At 45.5% G+C, this 20749-nt stretch overlaps 6 protein-coding genes across 12 annotated transcripts in view; 3 read left to right on the top strand and 3 right to left on the bottom strand.

Annotated features, from left to right (window-relative positions):
* LOC113215143 (uncharacterized) overlaps window positions 1–4959 on the bottom strand; it is an 18022-nt gene extending 13063 nt beyond the window's left edge. The window contains exons 1-3 of one of the 2 annotated variants that reach the window (XM_026434728.2): window positions 4750–4959; window positions 4000–4036; window positions 3712–3926 (exon numbers count right to left, since the gene is read on the bottom strand). In XM_026434728.2, coding sequence (XP_026290513.1) covers window positions 3712–3926; window positions 4000–4036; window positions 4750–4842 — 345 coding nt within the window. In that variant the 5' untranslated portion in view covers window positions 4843–4959. The remainder of the gene's footprint in view (window positions 1–3711; window positions 3927–3999; window positions 4037–4749) is intronic. The other variant, XM_026434729.2, reaches the window with a different exon arrangement.
* Window positions 4960–8477: 3518 nt separating this feature from the next.
* LOC113210140 (cleavage stimulation factor subunit 2 tau variant) lies at window positions 8478–11025 on the top strand. Of its 2 annotated transcripts, none has more exons than XM_026427982.2 (10): window positions 8478–8697; window positions 8804–8882; window positions 8982–9151; window positions 9247–9392; window positions 9476–9583; window positions 9653–9884; window positions 9964–10111; window positions 10189–10448; window positions 10531–10667; window positions 10760–11025. In XM_026427982.2, the coding sequence occupies exons 1-10, from the start codon at window positions 8652–8654 to the stop codon at window positions 10877–10879; spliced, it is 1446 nt and encodes a 481-aa protein (XP_026283767.1). In that variant the 5' UTR covers window positions 8478–8651; the 3' UTR covers window positions 10880–11025. The 2 variants fall into 2 exon arrangements, with proteins under 2 accessions (XP_026283767.1, XP_026283768.1); XM_026427983.2 differs by having other exon boundaries at window positions 8479–8697; window positions 9973–10111.
* Window positions 11021–14254, bottom strand: LOC113210141 (motile sperm domain-containing protein 1-like). 4 transcript variants are annotated; one of them, XM_052266579.1, is made up of 6 exons: window positions 14105–14254; window positions 12729–12878; window positions 12485–12648; window positions 12247–12400; window positions 12018–12161; window positions 11021–11940 (listed from the first exon to the last, which is right to left on the bottom strand). In XM_052266579.1, exons 2-6 carry the CDS (start codon window positions 12868–12870, stop codon window positions 11906–11908), a joined length of 639 nt encoding a protein of 212 aa, XP_052122539.1. In that variant the 5' UTR covers window positions 12871–12878; window positions 14105–14254; the 3' UTR covers window positions 11021–11905. The 4 variants fall into 4 exon arrangements, with proteins under 4 accessions (XP_052122539.1, XP_052122540.1, XP_052122541.1 ...); XM_052266580.1 differs by lacking the exon at window positions 14105–14254 and adding an exon at window positions 13382–13979; XM_052266581.1 differs by lacking the exon at window positions 14105–14254 and adding an exon at window positions 13394–13979.
* Window positions 14255–14474: 220 nt separating this feature from the next.
* On the top strand, window positions 14475–16627 carry LOC113215138 (zinc finger protein 260-like). Its single transcript, XM_026434716.2, has 4 exons — window positions 14475–14623; window positions 14776–15884; window positions 15964–16182; window positions 16284–16627. The coding sequence occupies exons 2-4, from the start codon at window positions 14848–14850 to the stop codon at window positions 16318–16320; spliced, it is 1293 nt and encodes a 430-aa protein (XP_026290501.1). The 5' UTR covers window positions 14475–14623; window positions 14776–14847; the 3' UTR covers window positions 16321–16627.
* Window positions 16628–16718: 91 nt separating this feature from the next.
* LOC113215141 (PEST proteolytic signal-containing nuclear protein) lies at window positions 16719–18510 on the bottom strand. 2 transcript variants are annotated; one of them, XM_026434726.2, is made up of 5 exons: window positions 18343–18510; window positions 18098–18231; window positions 17664–17840; window positions 17432–17568; window positions 16719–17342 (listed from the first exon to the last, which is right to left on the bottom strand). In XM_026434726.2, the coding sequence occupies exons 2-5, from the start codon at window positions 18113–18115 to the stop codon at window positions 17231–17233; spliced, it is 444 nt and encodes a 147-aa protein (XP_026290511.1). In that variant the 5' UTR covers window positions 18116–18231; window positions 18343–18510; the 3' UTR covers window positions 16719–17230. The 2 variants fall into 2 exon arrangements, with proteins under 2 accessions (XP_026290511.1, XP_026290509.1); XM_026434724.2 differs by having other exon boundaries at window positions 17664–17827.
* A 1002-nt stretch (window positions 18511–19512) lies between these two features.
* The window catches only part of LOC113215139 (androgen-induced gene 1 protein), a 20011-nt gene continuing 18774 nt past the window's right edge, over window positions 19513–20749 (top strand). Inside the window, exon 1 of the mRNA XM_026434718.2 lies at window positions 19513–19860. Within this exon, the coding sequence (XP_026290503.2) occupies window positions 19711–19860 (150 nt within the window). The 5' untranslated portion in view covers window positions 19513–19710. The remainder of the gene's footprint in view (window positions 19861–20749) is intronic.

The following is a 20749-nucleotide window of genomic DNA, read 5'->3' as shown; positions in this document are numbered from 1 at the left end:
GACTTAAGTCACAACATCCGGCCATTCCGAAAAAAACGCTACCACTGAGGGGATCCCCTCGAGGAGAAGTCGCCAGCTAAGAGTTTCACTGTACAAAAGTAAAAGAACTCTCTCCCATTCCCAATACCTTCCTCGCTTCTGCTCATATGAGGGCCCTTCGCTTGTGGCCCCTTACGGCCGGCGGGAGAAGGCAAACATGGAGGCGCTCATGGGGGTGGGCGTTCTACGTATACCTTTATTACGAAATGTAAACATATGGTGGCTATGCCGTTAGGCATCAAACGTGTCCCCGTCTGCGCGGGGTCGACTTAATTTTTTCTCTCTGTCTATGTTTGAGGGGAAAGGGGGGGGGGCGTCTTTTTTTTAACAAGGTGGTTTTCACTAGGAATTTCCATGTACAGAGTATTACATATTACGTGTATTACGTGGTATGACGCTGGCATTACACAAGCTTTGCAACTAAAATTCTGCTATTTTCGGGCATATTTTTTTATTTTCGGTATCACATTACGCGTAATATTTAGTTTAGGTGTGCAGTGTATTACGCAAGTGAAAACTCGTCGGTTTTTGAACTGCAATACCGTCCGCCACGGGCCTGTCTGCTCAAACATACGTGTACTAAGACATTTTAGAGGTAAAGTACCTCTAAAATGTCTTATATTCTCGTTTGGTTGGGCTTGGCCAGGCTCGATTGGAAGTGTGTCACACGAGCTGCATTCCAAAGTGTGTTTGACACATTCACACGCGCAGTCCATGGCTTTCGGTGAACCGCGCTTACTGGCTCGCTACGTGAGTTTAGAACCCCTGCCCCACCAGTATCCTCCATGCGTTCGTTCGAAAGCGCATTAGAAAGATATCCACTTAGCGCGACTTTCGACCATCCCAGTACCGCAATTAAGTCTACACTGTGAAGAATATCGTCGTAAATTTACAAACAAATTGTGAACTCGAATTTTAATTTAAGTTGTAAATTTACGACAGCACATTTTTTTACTCGCCAATGGATTTGAAGTCGATGCATACTGCATGTATTTTTACGATTACAAATTGTTATTTTACAACTTGCGTCAAGGAAAATTTTCCTGTAAACCTACCTACTTTTTTCACAGTGTAGCCTATATGTCGAGGATTTTTAGAGGTGAAGTACCTCTAAAAAATATTAAAGAATGGTGTCACCACGAACTGGGGGAACGAGAACGCGAGCAGGAGTGCGTTAGACAAATGTCTCAGCAGAGGCAATAACAATGCCCATGAGGCTGCTCTGTATTTGCGTTGTAGATTTAGATTGTGGGCCACTGAGCACAAATTCTTAGGTTGCGAGCACAAACTAACTGTTCCCGACGAGTTGTGTCATGATGTCACTAAAGCAGTGCAGTCTAAATCTACAACACTGAGAGTGGTCTTTGTGTCGAGAGAGCACAGGTCAGCATGTGATGCGGTCCGGCTGCCCTCCTCCCAGGCATCCTCTCCAGAGCCATGCATAGGCAGCCACGGTTCCCTAAGGTAGGCAAACAGGCCAGTCGTCGTAGTGATGCTGCACGGCACGCAGGCGTGCGAGCAGATTGCCTACCCGCAAGACCCGTAAGGTAATTTTATTTAGAGGTACTTCACCTCTAAAAATCCTCGATATATAGACTTGCAGTACTGGGATAGTCACAAGTCGCGCTAAGTGGATATCTAGGCAACCCGCTCGCACGCCTCCATGCCGTGCAGCATCACTACGACGACTGGCCTGTTTGGCTACCCCAGGGAACCGTGGCGCCTTACGGGCACTGTCTCCCTACGGATGAAGGAATGTCTGTAATATGGATCAAATTGTCTGTAATACGGACAATTTAATCCATATTATGGATAATTTGTGATCCATAATATGTTAGCACAAAATTCTCCGTAAGCGTGTCCATAAGGAAATGAGAGTGCATGTATGTCGGACCTATGACTTACATGTCCACATACATGTCCCCGACGCGTTCGTGTGGGCGACTTGTATATCACATGTATGTGCCGGATGTTTCCCAGAACACATAGATGTGCGACACACTTGTATGTGAGTGCACATATACATGTCACATGTATGTCGGACCTACGACTTCAACCACCACATACATGTCCCCGACGCGTTCGTGTGGGCGACTTGTATATCACATGTATGTGCCGGATGTTTCCCAGAACACATAGATGTGCGACACACTTGTATGTGAGTGCACATATACATGTCACATGTATGTCGGACCTACGACTTCAACCACCACATACATGTCCCCGACGCGTTCGTATGGGCGACTTGTATGTCACATGTATGTCACATATGTTAAGGGTTTTACGGGTTACCAGTGTAACATGAATTTTATTTGCATGTAAAATACGCTTTCTGAGGAAAAATTCATTAGAGGTACTTTGCTTAGAGGTACAATCCATTAGAGGTACTTTGCTTTAGAGGTAAATATCCTTAGAGGTAATTTGCTTAGAGGTAAAAATCTTTAGAGGTAATGTGCTTAGAGGTGCTGAACTCAACTCCTCCAGTCGTACTGTGGCCTCCGAAGCGAATCCAGTCCGACCTGACCGTCACCTGCCGCCTGTGGACGAGGTCTTCATAAACCGTCCGCTGGCGAGTGACATTATTTGGTGCTTCTGCGAGGAGTAGCGTAGGGTGGCGGTCTTTCATTGCGACTTTTTCCAACTGTAAGGAGGCGCTCGATGTGTCACCTCGGAGGCACGTGGGGGTGGGGCGTTACGTTATGAGTAGAAAAGACGTCCAGGTTACCAGGAAGCCAAGTGAATCTTATGGGGCGAAAACATATAGGAAGAACGTGTTTGGTTTTTTTTCAAAACTGCTTAAAAACCTGTTATTTCGAATTTCGGTGGATTTGACAACATTCCGGCGGATTTCACATGACATTTCAGTAGATTTCAGGAAAAAGCACACTGGCAGAATACGTATTACTTTATGATTGCATGTCAGAGGAATTGGGAAGGATTTCAGGTTTCAGGAGTGGTGCACCACCGGACCGGTGGCCCCATCGGGTGCGGTTCGGCTTCGCTTCAAGAGGTCTTATTCGTGAACGGTGTGAAGCGGCGGCGTGTGTGAGGAACGGTGACAGTGATGAGCCTCGTTTGCCTCGTCCCGCAGTACATGAATAAGGCTCTGAATGGGCGTCCCGAAGCGGGGTGCCGGCGATGGCAAGTGGAAGCAGAATGCAGAAGTTCCACCCAACCGTCAAGGAATTGATTCCAAGAAAATCTGATTCCTCAAAAAGCACCTCTAGGAGGGCCGTACTAATCCCGAAAATGGCATAAATATAGTTCCGCACTTTATTATGGGACTCGTTACGAAGCATGTACAAATTAGGTGGGGCTAGCGTGATGCTGCCCCCCCCCCCCCCCCCCCCCGCCTAATTGTGGATTTACTTTCAACCGAGTACATATTACGAACTAATTCCGAATTCAGTACAGTTTGAACATACTAATTGCGTCCCAAATCATGGTGCTCTCGGTTGAATAGCACAGCATTGGGTGGGGCTAGCTTTAACGGAGGTGAGCTGACCCGCTTCAGCGCCTGCGAACCTAGACACCGGCCTCGCCGAGCCCGCCTGGCAGAGCTGCGCGCGGGTCGCCTACCCCGGGTCCCGCAGGCGGCTGGGAGCTGCAGAGAGCTGCTGAGAGCTGCTGGGACCTGTGGGAGCTGCTGGGTGCGGGCCAACCAATACTCACGTGAAGAGAGGGGCCGGGCATCATGAGGTTGGAGACGAACACGGGTCTGTCGGTGCCTCCCGCCGTGATGCAGCCGGGGTTGTCGCAGTGGCTCCGCGTCCTGGGGCAGTCGCCGCAGTGCATGCTGAGCGTGGAGTACATGGCCAGGGTCATGTTGTAGTGGCAGTCCATGGCGGTGCCGTTGCATCGCCGGTAGCATGGGTGCGCGGCGCCCCCTGCACAGGTCGTCCAAGGAGCGTCATACGGAGCGGCGGCCTCCCAGCCAGAGAAATACGATGGTAGGCTTACCGACATTCACGCCAAAGTCTACGTTCCTCTCCATCTCCTGAATCAAAGAAAGGGACAGCAATTAGAGTCCTACACCTCCAGCGGGCTGTGCACGTGCGCGCTTTTATGACCCTGCCCCCCCCCCTTCCGGTCGACACAAATCGCCCCCTGGGGTAGGCAATTTGTCCCCCCCCCAAAAAAAAACCCGCACAGTTGGAATGTGAGCGCGTGGGCGGATACGAGAGCTTAATCCGTCGATCGGCACACACACTACGGATTTAGGGAAAACAATCCTCTTACGTCGCAATCGGTGCGCCTCTGATCGTTTTATGGCACCATCTCGCGAGACAAGCGGCCATTTAGCGACCGATAAACGACAATAAAATAAACTACTGCTCACTGCTCCTACCGAGCCTCTACTCTTACTTCTGGCATTCAAAGCCAAACATTCGCAGCATGTGATACCAAGAACACCAAAAACCTTTCTCGGACTCTCCCCACAATCTAACTAAGAATAAGGGTGTCCCCACTCTGGGTGTTTCGCGTCGGTGAGGGAATGTTCGAATGGCCAAATGCCTGACGCCCGGCAGCCTAATCCACTCTGCTGTTTGTTTGACAGATTGGCCTAGCCTTTCAAGCGCTTACACGCGCTTCCATTACCGAGGTTCACTGAAGTTGAAGTTGAACTGAAGTTGAAGACCACGGGGGCCGCTTATAGGAAGTTATAGTAAGAATGAAATCAAAACTGCCGCCCATGGATTGATTACATACCAGCATCCTCAACTTCCTGCTTCCCTCTGCATGGCCGTACGGTTCCAAGAACACGAGGACAAACAGGAACACTGCTTCCGTGAGAGCTCGCATGGTGCCAGCTGCGGCTGAACTCCTAGTTGTATGAGCTCTGCCAGGCACACAGCCCTAAAAACGACTTGATGGCAACTGAATACCTCACAAGTGAACACATCTCGGCCCGTGGCCGTGACTGCCGCCATGCCCCATCAATTAAGAAGTACACTATCTACCCTGGGCGATTAAAGGATTTCTTTATCGAATTAAGGGACATAATCGATTTCTATTTTGCCTGCTATTAGTGCCCGGGGATGGGGCGGTACACGCTGCACCGATGTGTTCAGAGGAGGCTAAAGTCTCGACTGCGGAGCGCGCGGGGTGGATTCTCAGGCAGCAGCGGTATACGCCGCCTGGACAATAGGCAATTTGTGCTTCAAACCCCTCTATGTAGGCGTAGGCAGCGGGTGGGAGGGGCAGGAAGGGGACGGGAGGGAGCCAGAGGAAATGCCGGCCCGGTAACACGAGATATCTCTCACCTCTGTGGGACACTGATCATAGTCAGTAATATGATGGTGGAGATTTTTCGCAACGGAATAAAATTTGTGATGAACGGAACAGTCCCGGCAGCCGCACTGTAAATTGAAACGGAGACTTTGGCCCCCTTTAAAAGGATGTACAAAATGTCTCCTTGTATAGGGGTCGCCGCCTCCCGGAGTCACCCTGAACGTATCGTCGAAAACGTCCCGCTACGGGGAGACTTTTGTGTCCCTTTCCCGGGTGACTACGCGTCACCACGGGTAGGCGACTTATGTTGCCCGGGCGAGGTGAGGGAACGCACCACGCAAAGGGCGACTTTTATCTCCCTTTCCCGGGTGACTACGCGTCACCACGGGAAGGGCGACTTTTATCTTCATGCAATGGCGAGGAAGCTTACTCCGCGCACGGGCGCTTTCGTTCCCTAGGCAAGGGCAACATTTCTTACCCTTTTTAGAGAAAAATAAAAAAAAATCATATCGGTTATTCTAGTTTTATCTCTCGTGTGTTGTCGCGCTTAACCCTTGGTCGCTGTCGTCACAATACTTGTAGGCTGTCATCATGGTGGGTTGGGTTACTACATAGCCGCGAGACACGCATTTTGCTGGAAATGCCGGGAACCGAACCCCGGCCGTGCCAACTCAGCGCTCACGCTTCGTTCGTAACTTACTGAGCCATGGAGCCCTGATGCGGGTCCTTGTGCAGGCAGCTCATCACACTCCTCTGTCAGCCTGTCTCCCCGGCACTGCCTGCCGCCTCGTCGCCCCCATCTCCCCCCCCCCTTTCCCCCGTCCCACTCCTCTCCCGGCGGGCGGGTAGACGGGGACAGCACTAAGAGGACGGAGCAGGTAGGAGCATCCGAAACAGTGTGACTGACCTCCAAGGTATGACTGCATGTTGATGCGCTGGCGACTGGGGAGGGGAAGGGAGACCGGGGGGGGGGGGGGGGGGGAGGTACACAGCCAGGAGTTTCGTCCGACCATAAAGCGGCAAGTACGGTTTATAAGTTCCCGATTTTGGCACTTTGATTTTGGCATGCGAGTCGTCCCCACCACTCCGGACGGCGAGCGACGGCTCAGCTGCACCCTGCAAATGGTATCCTTAAACCAAGGAAAATTCTTTTTAAAAGATACAAGGATATTTTTTACCTTGGCCCAAGGAATTTCAATTGTTTTCAAGAAAATAGTTCCAATCTAAAGAAAATTTTACTTTATTTTAACGCTATTATCCTTAGGTCTCGCTTTACGTTAGAGACAAGTTTCCTTGTATTTTTTCAACGTAAAAATAGCGTTTCGCATTTCGCTTTGCAAGGTGACCATTTTCTGGATGGGTGACAGGTGACGAGACGCTCCGGCGCGGCGGCCGGCGGGCAGGGGATAAGTGATCGGTCGGGGGATGATTAATCCAGCGTTCGACAGTTTTGTTCGAAAAGTGATAGTTCAAAAAACGTTCATTATTAGACAGTCCCCAATTACTGGCTTTATCGGAGGGCAAAGTGCCCCCCCCCCCACCTCTCCATCTCCTATACAGCCACAGGGACTCGGTGTATTGTGGCGGTGGTCTTGGATAAGCCAGGGGCACGCCACTGAAGCCTATGGTGCTGTCCAAACAGGCGTAAATGCACAGCTCTATATGCTTCGGTCGCAGTTTGACGACTCATTTACCCCACGACCTCGTAAAAAGTAGTCCAGCGTCGCATTCCTGCATGATGCGCCCCACGCCGCTAGGCCACGCTCGACGCCGCGTTCAACACCGCCACGTTCAACGCCGCTGCGCTCATTGTTAACATGATTTTAGTTGTTGGTATTGAACATGTGAGAGGGGTCGGGGGGTGTGTACCTGTACGAAGGCCTTAGATGATGCGGAGGCACTCACCGCTCACAGCGGCAGTGGTCCAGAAGGTATGATAAGATGAGGTGAACAAGACGCATGATAATGGGAACATTATGTCTCCGAAAAGGCGGACATTTGTTCTCTATTACAAGGCAAGGCCAGAAGGAAACTTATGTCGCCGAAAAGCCGGACATTTGTTCTCTATTACAAGGCAACGCCAGAAGGAAACTTATGTCCCGTCGGATGGGACAGCATACGTTTCCCTGTAGGCTGGCGATAAAAGTCGCCTTTGCGTGTTTACGGCTGCAACAGGTCACAAATGGTACCCCGGGCAAAGGAGACTTTCCGCTAACGGAGACTTAAGTGGCCAATAGGAAAGGAGACTTTGCTTGTCTCCCTTCCTCGGGAGACAACGGCCAAAAAGTCGCCGTTTGTAAAAGGAGACAAGTGCAGAAGTCTCCGTTTCAATTTACAGTGCGGCAGGTTGGCTCCCAAAATGGACGTCCTCCGAGGTGACGCGAGCCGCCGAGCTCCTGTCTGACTGGGGCGCTGTTTTGGTGGCCTACTTTTGGGTTCTGTTAGGATAATAACTGTGCTAGATGGTTTCGGTAGTCTTACTGTATTATCGCCTGTTGTTATTATAATTGGACCTCCACACTCCTTGTCGGGCTGGCAACTGACGAGCGGAGACGCGAGCCGGGCCCTTCCCGGGGCCGCAGGCGCTCCGCGGGACGATCCGCGAGGCTATCGCTGGAGAGCTAGATCGCACGCATCGGCGTTTATCTGGTCACCGCTGTCCTGGTCGCGCTCCACGCGAATATTTGAAAGCCCCTCTATATTGCTATAACAGCCCTTGGGCGCTCTTGGGCGCTCAGGGCGGGCCACCGTCTCCACACAGCTGCTTGGCGGGACAACCTACCCAACGCGTCGCAGGCGCTATCATCAGCAAAAGCCAGCATCGGCTGAAAACGTGCAGTTTGTAGGATACTGCACGAACGCGATTGTGATGGCATTTTACAGTGGCTTTTGTAAATCACAGGCCGGAATGGAACGACGCTTTTCCATTCCACGCGGGAAGCAAATGAAGTCTTACGGAGAGGAACGAAGGGTCAGCCAAAGTGTAGTCCGCACGGAACGTACGGAACGCGTACTTTCATCCCACCCCATGCCTTGCCATGCATGATACAGTACGATTTACTCTTACTTTTCCGTTAAGTGGAAGAATCCAATGAAAAAAGGACATAAGCTGAGAGGGCGAAGTAAATGCGCCCAATTTAGACAATCCCCCCCCCCCCCAATTTTGGCCATTTTGTACAACCCAACGCAGTCCTCCCCGGTGCCAGGCCTTCATTTTCATTCCGTGCTTTCCTGCCTCGTGTCTCTGCTTTGCAGTTGTTGATGAACGTTCCGTGGCGGTCTGGGAATTTTAATTTTAGCGAGAAGTTAGTTTATTTGATTGTTCAGTCAGTGTTATTAATTGTCACATCCATCCCGAAAGTCAAGTAAATTGCACGAATATGGGGGACCAAAATTTGATTGACAAGTCTATGAGATCGGTGTTTGGTAAGTTATAGTTAACCTCAAAAATGAGTGATCATTTGTCGGCTTTATTTATTTTCTGTCGTTAACATGTCATCTATACAATTTTTTCTCATAATTTGTATTTTAGTTGGGAATATTCCGTACGAGGCAACTGAAGAGAAGTTAAAAGATATCTTCAGTGAAGTTGGTCCAGTATTATCATTCAAGTATGTGTATGACAGTTCTGGAATGCGACTAAAAAATTAATCAGACTTGGAATTTTTGCAACTCAATGGAACGTTTTATCATGGTCATTTGAATTGCAGATTAGTGTTTGATCGAGAGACTGGTAAGCCAAAGGGCTACGGGTTCTGTGAATACAAGGATACGGAAACTGCTTTGAGTGCCATGAGAAATCTTAATGGTTACGAAATAGGAGGTCGTACTTTGCGAGTTGATAATGCATGTACCGAGAAATCAAGACTTGAGATGCAAAGTAAGCCCAGCTTGATCTGCACCTTTATGTCACTTGTTCTGCATCTATTGCCAAGTTAAACTAGCAAACCTTCAAAATTAATGTACACTTTCCAGCACTTCTTCAGTCAACACCTGTGGAAAGCCCTTACGGAGAACCAATCAATTCTGATAAAGCTCCAGATGCAATTTGCAAAACCATTGCTTCAATGCCTCCAGAACAAATGTTTGAGTTAATGAAACAGATGAAAGAATGTATTCAGGTTGGTTAGCTTTCATAATTTTTCTCCCCCATTTCTGTATTTTTAATTTTGAACTTCTTTTAACTATTGCCTGTAAATTTCAGAATAATCCCAATGAAGCCCGCTCAATGCTTTTGCAAAACCCTCAGCTATCCTATGCTATACTTCAAGGATTAGTTGTAATGAGAGTTGTTGATCCATCTGTAGCAGTGGTAAGTCTTCGACAACTTTTAAACTTTAGGATAAAGAAGTTTCTTATCTACATTTCTGTATTATTCCAGAGTATGCTGCATAAGGCCAATCCAACTCCAGTGCCACTTTATCCATCAGACAAACCAATGACAGTGCCATTATCCACTCCTGCATCTGCACCAACTGTGGGCACTGGCAGTTCTGTTCCAGCAGCTCCTCAACCAGTCATTCTTCCCACCGAGAACTGGGTTGGCACACTGCCACCCTCTGCGCCACTTCCAACTTCAGCACCAAGACCTGCAGCCCCATCTGGTTTCATGGGTAATTTTGATTTACATCCTCACCAACAGTGGTAAAAATTGTATTGGTTGTTGTACAGACACACTCTATAAAATTCTAGGTATTCAAGATATGGATATGCGTCAACCTGTTGACCCTCGCATGGGCCGCATTCCTGATCAGGACCTTCGTATCCCTCCATCAGCTCAGGCAGTTCCAGGGATGCCTGTTCACCCTTCTCTTGGAAGGGATAGTTTCCCTGCTGATCCGTAAGTTAGTTTGCATCTTTATTTTCCAATTAAATCTTTACTTGAATCTGATAAGTGTCATCTTATTTTCTAAATAGGTATTCAGCCTCTCGTGATCCTCGTGATCCTCGCATGGGCGTGGGAGGAGATCGATTCCCGTCACGTGATCCACGGGACTCACGAGATCCTAGGGATATTCGTGACATAAGGGACCCAAGAGAAATAAGGGATCCAAGAGATCCGAGAGATATGAGAGATCCAAGAGATCAGCGTGACTCACGTGATCCCAGAGATTCAAGGGATCCTAGGGATTCAAGAGATCCGAGAGATCCCAGAGATCGAGTTGATCCAAGAACTGGTATGCAAAGTTTTATTTTCTTACATTTTTTTTTTACCTAGTCTTATTATTATCTTTAGTAATTTGTTTTAATTATTTGAAGGAGTCAACCCTCTTCAACCCAACATCAGACCACCTGTACTTGGAGGTCCTCCATTGCCAGTGCCTAGACCAGTTGCTCCTCCTCTACTCGGCCCTGGTCCTCTGCTTGGAGCTCCAGGAGCATCTGATCAAGAGAAGGTATTACAAAGAATTACATATGTTGTCTTAATTTTGCGTTTAGATACTTCAGAAGTCTTCATTCTTATAGCAATTTTTTTTTCCAAAATCAGGCTGCACTTATAATGCAGGTTTTGCAGTTAAGTGATGAGCAGATTGCTATTCTTCCTCCCGATCAACGGCAAAGTATACTCTTACTTAAGGAGCAGATTGCCAAAAGTGCACAGCGTTAATTATGTCTTTGCACCCATTTTTTTTTTTTTAAACTATAAGGATCAGATAAATCTGAGCACCATATTTGTGAAGATTTTCACTTCACACTTGTTTGAATGTAAAGTTTTCACATCGTGCGCCTGAATAAAATCCTCATCTACTTTGATTTTGGATTATGTTTATTTTCATTCTTGATTAACATTCAATGGCAAATGAAACAACAGCAAAGCCGTAGAGAAGTCCAAACAAGTATGTTAGCTACACACTGCTAAAGAGAGAAACTGACAAAGCTCACTTGCATTCAAAACCAATTGAAGTTATAATTTGAATTGGTTTTATGAGGGTACTCAAAAAATGATGAACGCCCATAATCCAAAATAAGAGTCAAATATAAGATAATGCACATGTTTACATAAAGTGCCAACTCAAAAGAATTTACTTCAAAAATCAAATGAATTTGTATTGTGGACAGAAAAATATTTGTTTCTCAACTTCCATACAAGTACAAAAAGAAGTACATAACATTTTATTAGCATCTATCTGGTATTGTTTCAACTCAAATAGAAAAATAACTTAATACTATTCACCCATATCACAGAAAAATGCCCGCAGTTCCAATTCACCCAACATACAATGATTTAAAAGTACACTTTCATAGCAGTATCACAGTTAACGTCCAAGAAACAAAATGACTGAGGCTAAAACAAAAATCAATTGTTAAAACCCTAATATAAAAGTTTGAATGGACCGATAAGGCATGAGCAATTACACAGCAATGTAAGAGAGAAAGAGAGAGAATCACAACTGACGAAGAGTTTAAAAACAAAGATTGGCAGTCATATGAAAGTTCTAGGTAGGTAGTACCTTGCTCCCAAGTACCAAATCAACTGTTGAAAATTATTTCCTTCATTCTATTTTCTAGAGACAAACACATAGCTTGATTATGTACGTGTTACAGCCATAAATTGCAAAACTAAATCACTGTCAACAAAATAAAAGGAGCAGGTCTTCAAGAATAATATATAGAATGATAAAGAAGAAATAAACTAGTATGGACGAAGAACTACCATTGTGACCAAACCTGAAAAGAAATGGATAGATAGTTAATTGTAATATGAGAAGTGTATGACTACCCAAAACAAGCTTTAGTAATATTACCTAAAACATATGCTAGAACCAATTTGAAGTTGACTGAGAGATGAAATGGAGAGGATGAATGATCTCCTTCAGTTGGGAGCATCAAAGCAACACAACATAGTACACCAACAGCCACTGCCACATAATTGGGTGCTACTGCTCGCCCTGAAATTTAAAGAATGAAATTGAAGCCATTTTGTGCAGAGGGTTTGGTGTGGTGCAAATAAATTGACAGATGCTCCATTCTTACCCGATCTTCCATCCCTAACCAGATACTGCTGTTGTTGGGGAGATGAAACTCCTGAAACGATTGGGAGTTGTTGGAAGTTGTCACGATCTCTGTCTGAGGAAGTATCTTGAGCTCCTGGTACAAGTCGAGCTGTCACATCTCTTTTTCCTATAATCTGGGTTGATTTCAAAATAATAAATAAAATATAAAAAGCTAAACGCAAATATAACTAAATGCAGTGCAAGTGATTGATGAATACCTGCTTTGTAGTATGATCCTGCATTTGAATCCGGAACTTGTCAGTAATATTGCAGTTAGATGATGTTGTAGCATTATGTCGCACAACTATGTCAATACAACACCGAGGCTTAATTGATCCTTCGGGATCAACAACATTATATTTGTTAGGTGCAGTGCACATAACTGTTAACATTAAAATCAGTTTAAAAATTCGAACATTGCAAAACATGACAAATAAAACGATTAAAGAGAGAATGACAAACCTTTGAATTTCACAGCAAAATCATAAGGGTTGTATAGCGTTAAAACCTGCTTGTGAGTTGTCTGATCATCTAAATAAAAATTAATTGATTGCGGGAAAACAAAAACGGGAACTTTCTGATCAAATCCAGGTGACGGCTGCATCTTGTAGGCTGCAAAAACGAAAAGAAATATAACTAAGATCAGATAATGTAAGACAAGGCACACCCTCTAACAGAATACAAAGAAAATGCAACAAAATCAAGGATTCTGTAGCAAAATTTTTACTGTCAAAGAAGACTGTTTTTCTATTTCCCTGTTAATCTGAGTTCTACGATACACGAAAATTATGCGCGCGAGAGAAAGGAACCCTGGTGGCCCGGTCCGACATTATTCCGACATAATTCCGACATCTGTTCCGACAGTGTACCGACACGATTTGGACATTTTTCCGACGTCGGAAATATGTCGGATTTATTTCGGATTCGGTCAAATCCCGACTTCCGACATAAGGTGTCGGAAGTCGGAAGGCTGATGTCGGAAGTCGTCTTGGATAGTACAAAAACAATTGTTCTACCCCAACCCCATATACCTGTTACCTTCCCCCTTTCTCTTCTTCACCCCTTCCTTCCTAACTCCTCTACATATTAATGTCACATTTTAATTTCAAATTTACCTTTGGACTTACCCGGACTCGAACCTCAAACCTTTGGTGCGACGTTCCATGTCTTAGACCACTCGGTCACGCAGACATCGCTAAGGGACGTGCGCTCGACTCCTTACTCTATCTCCCTATACAAATCCGACTTCCGACTTCCGAACTTCTCAAAATTCCGACCCATTGACATCTAATTGGCGTCCCACACCTCGGCTGCTCTCCGAGGTCCGACATCCGGGTCGGTCATTCCGACAACCCGCACCTCGGTCGCTTTCCGAAGTCCGACATTCGGATATCCGACATCCGACATCCCACACCTCTGCTAAACTCTCCGACATACACCACTTGTCGGTGGTTTTCCGACCCCCGATGTCGGACATTCGAGGATAACCCGATCTCCGACATTTGACAACCGAGATCCACCTTTCCGACAAGCTACTTGTCGGTGGTTTTCCGACCTCCGATGTCGGACATCCCGATCTCCGACATTCTACAACGTAGATCCGACAACTTTCCGACATTATTCCGATACTTTTTGGAGCTCCGACATACTTCCGACTTTTTCCCGATATCTTTCCGATATATGGTATGTCGGGCCGGGCCACCAGGGGAACCTTCGTGACGCTTCATTTTCGGGGCATTATAGCCCTACGTTAAACCCAACATTTTCAAAATAGAATATATTATTTTCTACACTTAAAGAGACAGTATTTCAAACGCAAGTCAAGAGTTTGCTTTTACCTGAATCCCTAATCTGTTTCGAAATGACAAAGAAATCTTGAACTTTATCAGCTAAAGCCAGTCTTGGTACGTCCACCAGTATCAACACATTAACACGTCACAATCGACGAAAGAAAAATAACACATTTAAGATGGAACATATAAGTAAAAAGTTCATAAGGAAGGGTCTTCTTCGTAAAACCCTACTACAGCTACGAACAGGTTTTCACTGGGATATTTGTATCGCTTTTGGTAATTTCTCTATCTCAATTTCTCAATACAGTGCTTCTGCTGCTACAACGACAACAAAAGAATAACATCATCAACAACAACAACAACATTTCTCTTATCCACAAAAAAATATCAGTGCTCAACGCACTTTCCTAAAACTGACTTAGAAAGATACTGGAGGGCTTAAAGTAAAAATTATTGAAAATAGCAATTTTGTGATGTCCGAAATAAGCTATATCGCAAGGATCGCCTTTCTTCCCGGGAGAAACCTTTCCACCTAACCGTGAAGTGTTCTCGTCGTCTGCTTCTGTAAGTCTCTTTTGGTCATACAACAATAATTTAATTAAAAACCCTAAAAAAACATATTTAAAAGCACGCCTTTTTATAAATCTTGTTATTGTTAAGTTGACAATTATGTTAAATTCTACAGCTTTCTATCACTTTTATAATGTGTATTTCAGGTTTGCTTCTAGTTATTCCCAGCACTCTGATGTTTGAATTCCGTAACATGAGTAACAAGTATTTTTAATTAAATGGAACAGCATCAGCGATATTCTGGGGAACATCATTATACAGCAGTCTCAACAGATAATTATTTACAACCAGCGTGGTTATGTGTACCACAGATAAAAGTTGAAGATGATCTTGGTGCTTACCATTGCCAGACATCATACATGAACAACGAAATCCATACTGTAAATTCAAGGGCTGGATTCATTGAAAGTCCTTTGGAATGCAACACGCCTTATAGTAAAGAACTAACATCAATGACTGATTCATGTACTAATTTCTGCAATAACCAAAAAATGTTGAGTACTTCTTCAAGCAATGGTTACACTGAAGAGACTATCATACCTGTAGCGCATGGATCAACTCAAGGAACAACTAGTCACAATACATGTCTCAACCAAGAAAGTGGAAATTCTCTGTTCTTGACCTCTAATGATGAGCAGGAAAAGAGGAGCAAGTCACACAGCTCTATATTATGGAGTAATGTGCCCAGAGAAAGTGAACAGGTGCAGAATTCCCTCTACCAAAGGGTGAAGCAACGATTTGATGCTGATACCAATGAAGTAAAGGACAAAAAATTGGATGTTAGGACTGTAGACTGTGATGAATATGACTCAAGGCAAGCTTTCGATCTGACTTGTAGAAACAAAACCATTTCAGAAGAAGAATGTACCACAAACAATAATTCCTACATCAGTGATGACCAAGTAATGGGAAATCCAGCACAGACAAGATGTGCACCGAAGCCTCAAACATGTAAAATTTGTGGGAAAGTTCTTTCTTCTCCCTCCTCTTATTATGTGCATATGAAGCTTCATTCAGGCAACAAGCCATATGCATGCACTATCTGTGAAGCTTCCTTCTGCCGCAAGCCATATTTAGAGGTTCATATGAGAACTCACACTGGTGAACGTCCATTTGAATGTGGCACATGCAATAAGCGTTTCACACAGAAGAGTAGTCTTAATACTCACAAACGAGTTCACACTGGGGAAAGACCTTATTCCTGTGATATCTGTCACAAAACATTTGCTGTCAAAAGCTATGTAACTGCTCATAGGTAGGATAAAAGGAATTGATCTTTAGAAGCAAATAATTAATGCATTTTTGCTCTTATTTAATACAGTTTCTATTTTTAGGTGGAGCCACGTTTCAGAGAAACCACTTGGATGTCAACGATGTGCTTTAACTTTTACATCTAAAACCCTCTTTGCTCTTCACATTAGAACACACATTGATCAGAATCACGAATGCCACATTTGTGGAAGAACATTCATGAAAGACTCCTATCTGATTCGGCATCAAAACAAAGTTCACAGAGAATCTAATGTACCATATCCTGAGACAAATAATTCCAGGTAAGAATAGAAACCTTCATATTTTTTGCTTTTGTTTTTACCAAACTTGACACTAGGGAAGCTCAGACAGCTGGTCATCAAAATTAATCTTTGTGTTTCAGGTCACCTAGTTCAAGCCCAACGGATGTTGACTCGTAACAGCTCTAAAGCAAGCTTTGCTTGATGATTTGTTAATCCTCCTAATAAGTACATAAACTTAGATGTACGTAGAGTGTTGTTTTTTACATTAGGTAACTTCCCCTTGGTTCAATTGTATTTATTTCTTCAATCTTGTGCTATAATATGACAATTTAAGTCCTTCTACGTTAAATGTTTTTCTCTGATCTCATTTCCTGTGCTATATTCTTGCAAGCTGTATTGAATTTAAATATGTTCTAGTTACAAATGCTATGAAAAAGTGAACTTGAAATAAATTCTAGATGTCTCATCTTTTACCAAAAGTTTATGAATATTGTACAAATTTGGTATTATTGTTGAAGCCGATAGTCATGGAAGGGCTGTTATTTAGGGGCAACAAGCAAGAATGCTTTGAAAAATTGCATGATCATAAGGTTTTATTTTCAAGTCTTAGACTTGCCCGGCTTGACCTGACAGACAGTTCAGACACAACATGGAGTACAATTGGCACAATTGTCTATGACTACAAAATTAACATGAGTAAAAAAAAAAAGAAAATAATAATAAATCACAGAAGCTATCGGTCAAAATACATTTGTTTTGTAAAGTTTTGTGCAGAAAAAATAATAATAGCAATAGGAATGATGTAAAGCCCGCATACTTGTAGGACTACAGTCAATTCTTTGAAAATGGAGAATTAAGGAAAGCTTATCTACAATACACAAAAGATAATGTGCTCATTTCTGAAATTTCTTCCAGTAAGTAATACAGGCTAGTCCTCATGAAAAATGAGCTCTATTAACTGATTCCATGCCCAATTACAAGGTAAAGAACTTAACATGTACCATAGCTTCATTGAGCTATACCTCCTCTATCAAACAATCAGACACAATTAAGAGAATTGAGGTAGTATAAGAAAATGATATTTCCATCAAACTTCTTCCATTTTCTTTTTAAGTGTCTTTTCAAAAACTTTCTTAGCATCACAAAAACCTTGTTTTGTTTTTCCAAATGAATTTGGTCCAGCTGAAGTTGGAGTGTCCCTAGAAATGTGAATTTGAAGCATGATCAATTAAGCAGCTCTAATCAAAAGACATTTCAGAAAAGGATTATGGCTTATTTTCTAATTTACCTGCCAATGTTCCGCATACGCATTCGAGCTTCTGGAGGCATTTCCTCAACTTCATCGTCATCATCTACATTAAATGCTGCAGCTACAGTTCTTGATGGAGCTTTCAGGGATGGTGTTGGTTTGTCAGTGCTTGGTTTCTAGTTTGAGAAAAAAGTTACATGCTTAGTAAGGCATTTTCATTAAGACTATTAAACAGAGAATACAATCTTTACCATTCACCGGTCATATTTACCTGGAGTCCCAACTTCATGGTAACTGTTTTAGATGAGGGTCCATCAGACGGTTTAGGTACATTTGGCTTCTTGGACAAACCAAAGGCAAGTTTAGTTTTCTTGGGTGGAGAACGATCATCCTCCACATCCGAGAGATTTCCATCGCTGTCGCTGGATGAATAACCTAACAGCAAATACTGGACAAGTTGAGACAATGCTACAATTAGGGTACAGCATTTGCAAAGATGGCTTGTTCAGATACACTACATTAAGATATTGGGGAAATGGACAGGGCATGGCCCTGAGCCAGTGAAACAAACAAGAGTAGCAAAAAATGAACATGGGAATCTAGACAGAAATGTCCAAGTGATATTGCCAAACTTAAATATAAGTCAAGCATTTTATTTCAAACATGTGACAAGCCTTCTTCATCTAACCTCGTAAGTAAAATTACCTTTACTCCGTCTGCCATGTCTCTCTCGATCGTATGATGATCGCTTAGACATTTTGACTTATTTTACCTGACGTGCACTTTACACAATGAGTGTCGATACTTCAGCGAAATGTTTCAAGACGTCTGGTGAAAAACTGTAAACAAAGAGTGGAAAGATTTGGAGTAAAACATATAATACATTGTAAGATTAGGGATATGGTATTTTATTTATCTAATGTAGCTAATTTAATGCAACAAATATTTACCGAAGAGATTTATCGAAAGTAAATGGCTCCTTCAGAATGATTTTACGATTTCAAACGGAAAATCGTTAAAAACTACATATCCTCATCCCAGGGAAAATACAACAACCACGACTCTCCTCGACTCGACAACCACCTTGCCTGAAAAGAACCGCAGCGTTGACTACTCGCAGGAGACGTGCATATGTTGTGTAAATAGTCATCTCTCTTATATACACTTATATCTTTCGTTGATTTATCTTTCTTTGATTTTGACTTGTATTAAAAGCATAATATAACACTTTGTTCGGTTCTGGCTGGCGGATTTGTATCTGAGTGTGCAGTGTCAGTGTACAGAGAGTACAAAATAGTCGTAGTGCCTCTAGGCTTCCATGCTTCCATTTTGCCAACATAGAAACCAGCCATCAAGCATTGCTGCTGTCTTGGCTGCCTAACGTTCGGGCGCTCAGTTCAACCTGACGATGCATTCTTCGACTCCGGTCTCCAATGGGCAGCGGTTAGGCAGCGTGCTAAAGACCCATAAATGGTCAGACGGGTTACCATCAAATTAGTCTGTGCTCGCTTGACAATAAACTCGGTCAGTAAAATGAGACATTTTATTTCTTGCTTTCTTGGCACTTTCGGGCATCGATTTAACGAGCATCACATCTCGACCATTGGGGCAATATAGGGGACACAAAAAAACAACATCTTTCTGTGCCTGTCTGAACTTGTGCTATTGAACCGCTTCTGCCGCCCCCATCTCCAACAGGGGAGGGGGGGGGGGTGCTCAGGAACACAGTGAGCGAACGGAGCGCCAAACGCGTCATAAGAGCCATTCGAGCCCGTTCGGTCACAGTAGCCGTTCGTTCACGCGTTCATCACTCGTTCGTTCACCGGCCTGGTGAGCAGCCCCCGTATAGGTGCATTCCAGTCCAGTGAAAATTGCAGTGGTTCTGGATCTGGAGCCCAGACTCCAGACCCCACCGATGGACAAGGTCATTCCACGAAGGTGGGGCTCGGCCCCGGCCCTGTGGGTTCCATTTGGACTCCCCCCCCCCTCCCCCCAATGGTGTGGGGTGTTGCGGAGCGGTGCTCTCCAGGGCGTAACGTCCTACTGCAGCGTACTGGTCTGGTCCCGCCGATAGTCCCTCGCAGGTCCCGCTCCCGCCGCGCCTTTAGCCGCCAGACGCGTGCCAGACGCTGACGCTCCGCCCGGCTCGCGGGTCGCTCAGAGCTCGACCAGGCCAAGCCTTTAGCAGGCCTACCGCGGCAGTCCCCATCACCTGTTGGTCGGGGCCGGTGCTCGTTAGTGGCCTAGTGCCGACACGGAGTGGTGCCGGGCCGAGGTCCGCGTCAGTTCGCGCCGCGCCGATCGCACTCCCCGCCGCGATGACGTTGTTCCTGGCCGTCGTCCTGCACGCCCTGGCCGTGGTGGTGGACGTGTACGCCGTCTACTTCAACGAGACCAAGGTGGCCATTCCCCGGGACATCAGCTTCAGCTTCGGCGGGAACTTGAAGTACCTGACGGTGTGGCACATGGTGAGCATCGCCTGATCGTGTGTGTGTGTGTGTGTGTGTGTGTGTGTGCGTGCGCGCCGTGTTTAGTATGAGTCCCCCGTGGACCTGATCGCACGTTAGCTGATTATAATCAGAATTTACAGTGTAGTCCACAGACAACTTCCTTTATTTTGCACACTTTGCCTTTACCAGATGCATGCGTACGGCCGGGCTGCATACTGACACAGAGCCACAAGGCGCTTGGGCGAGCTACGGTAGGCAAACCCACCCGCACGCCTGCATGCGGTACAGTATAAGCAAAATAAAGGAAGGGGTCTATGGACCACCCTGTAATTCAGATCATCTCTTAAAGCATTCCTGCACTCGTTTTTCGTTATCCTGTACTGAATCCGGACGGGTGGGTATGTTGCCTACTCCTTGTCGGTGCCCCGAGGCACCACACCAAGCGTCGATGGGCAAACAAACGCGCACACCTGCATCCGCGAGGCAAGACACCTGCCTCGTGTCCAAGATGAGCGCCGATTGCAAGCTGCAGTGGCGATCTCATGATTCCGCGGAGAGTTAAGTCGTGTCTTAGCTATCCCTGTACCTCTCTCGCCCAGTGGCGAGAAGAACAAGGTGGCATGAATGCCATCTTCTGGATCCGTCCAGTCGGCCGCTCTCATCTCATCTCCATCCGCCTGCATGAGGTCTCCCGGCAACGCGTCAGCGTCGGCCGCGTCGCCCCCGCCGCTCTCCGCCAATCAGAACCACTTATTGTTGGACGACGGGGGCCGTAGGGGCCGTATTGTTATTGACAGAAGGCGGCCGGGGCGGAGCAGGGCGGAGACCGCCGACCGGCGCGCCGCGGCGTGTGGCGGGTGGCGGCGGCGCCCTACATATTGAGGAGCAATGCAACGCCCCCCGCCCC

The sequence above is a fragment of the Frankliniella occidentalis genome, unplaced genomic scaffold (genome assembly GCF_000697945.3).
Source record: "Frankliniella occidentalis isolate FOCC.00 unplaced genomic scaffold, Focc_3.1 Scaffold40, whole genome shotgun sequence".
Lineage (NCBI taxonomy): Eukaryota > Metazoa > Arthropoda > Insecta > Thysanoptera > Thripidae > Frankliniella > Frankliniella occidentalis.
Note: the sequence above shows the minus strand (reverse complement) of the source record. Positions and strands in the feature narration are given on the sequence as shown.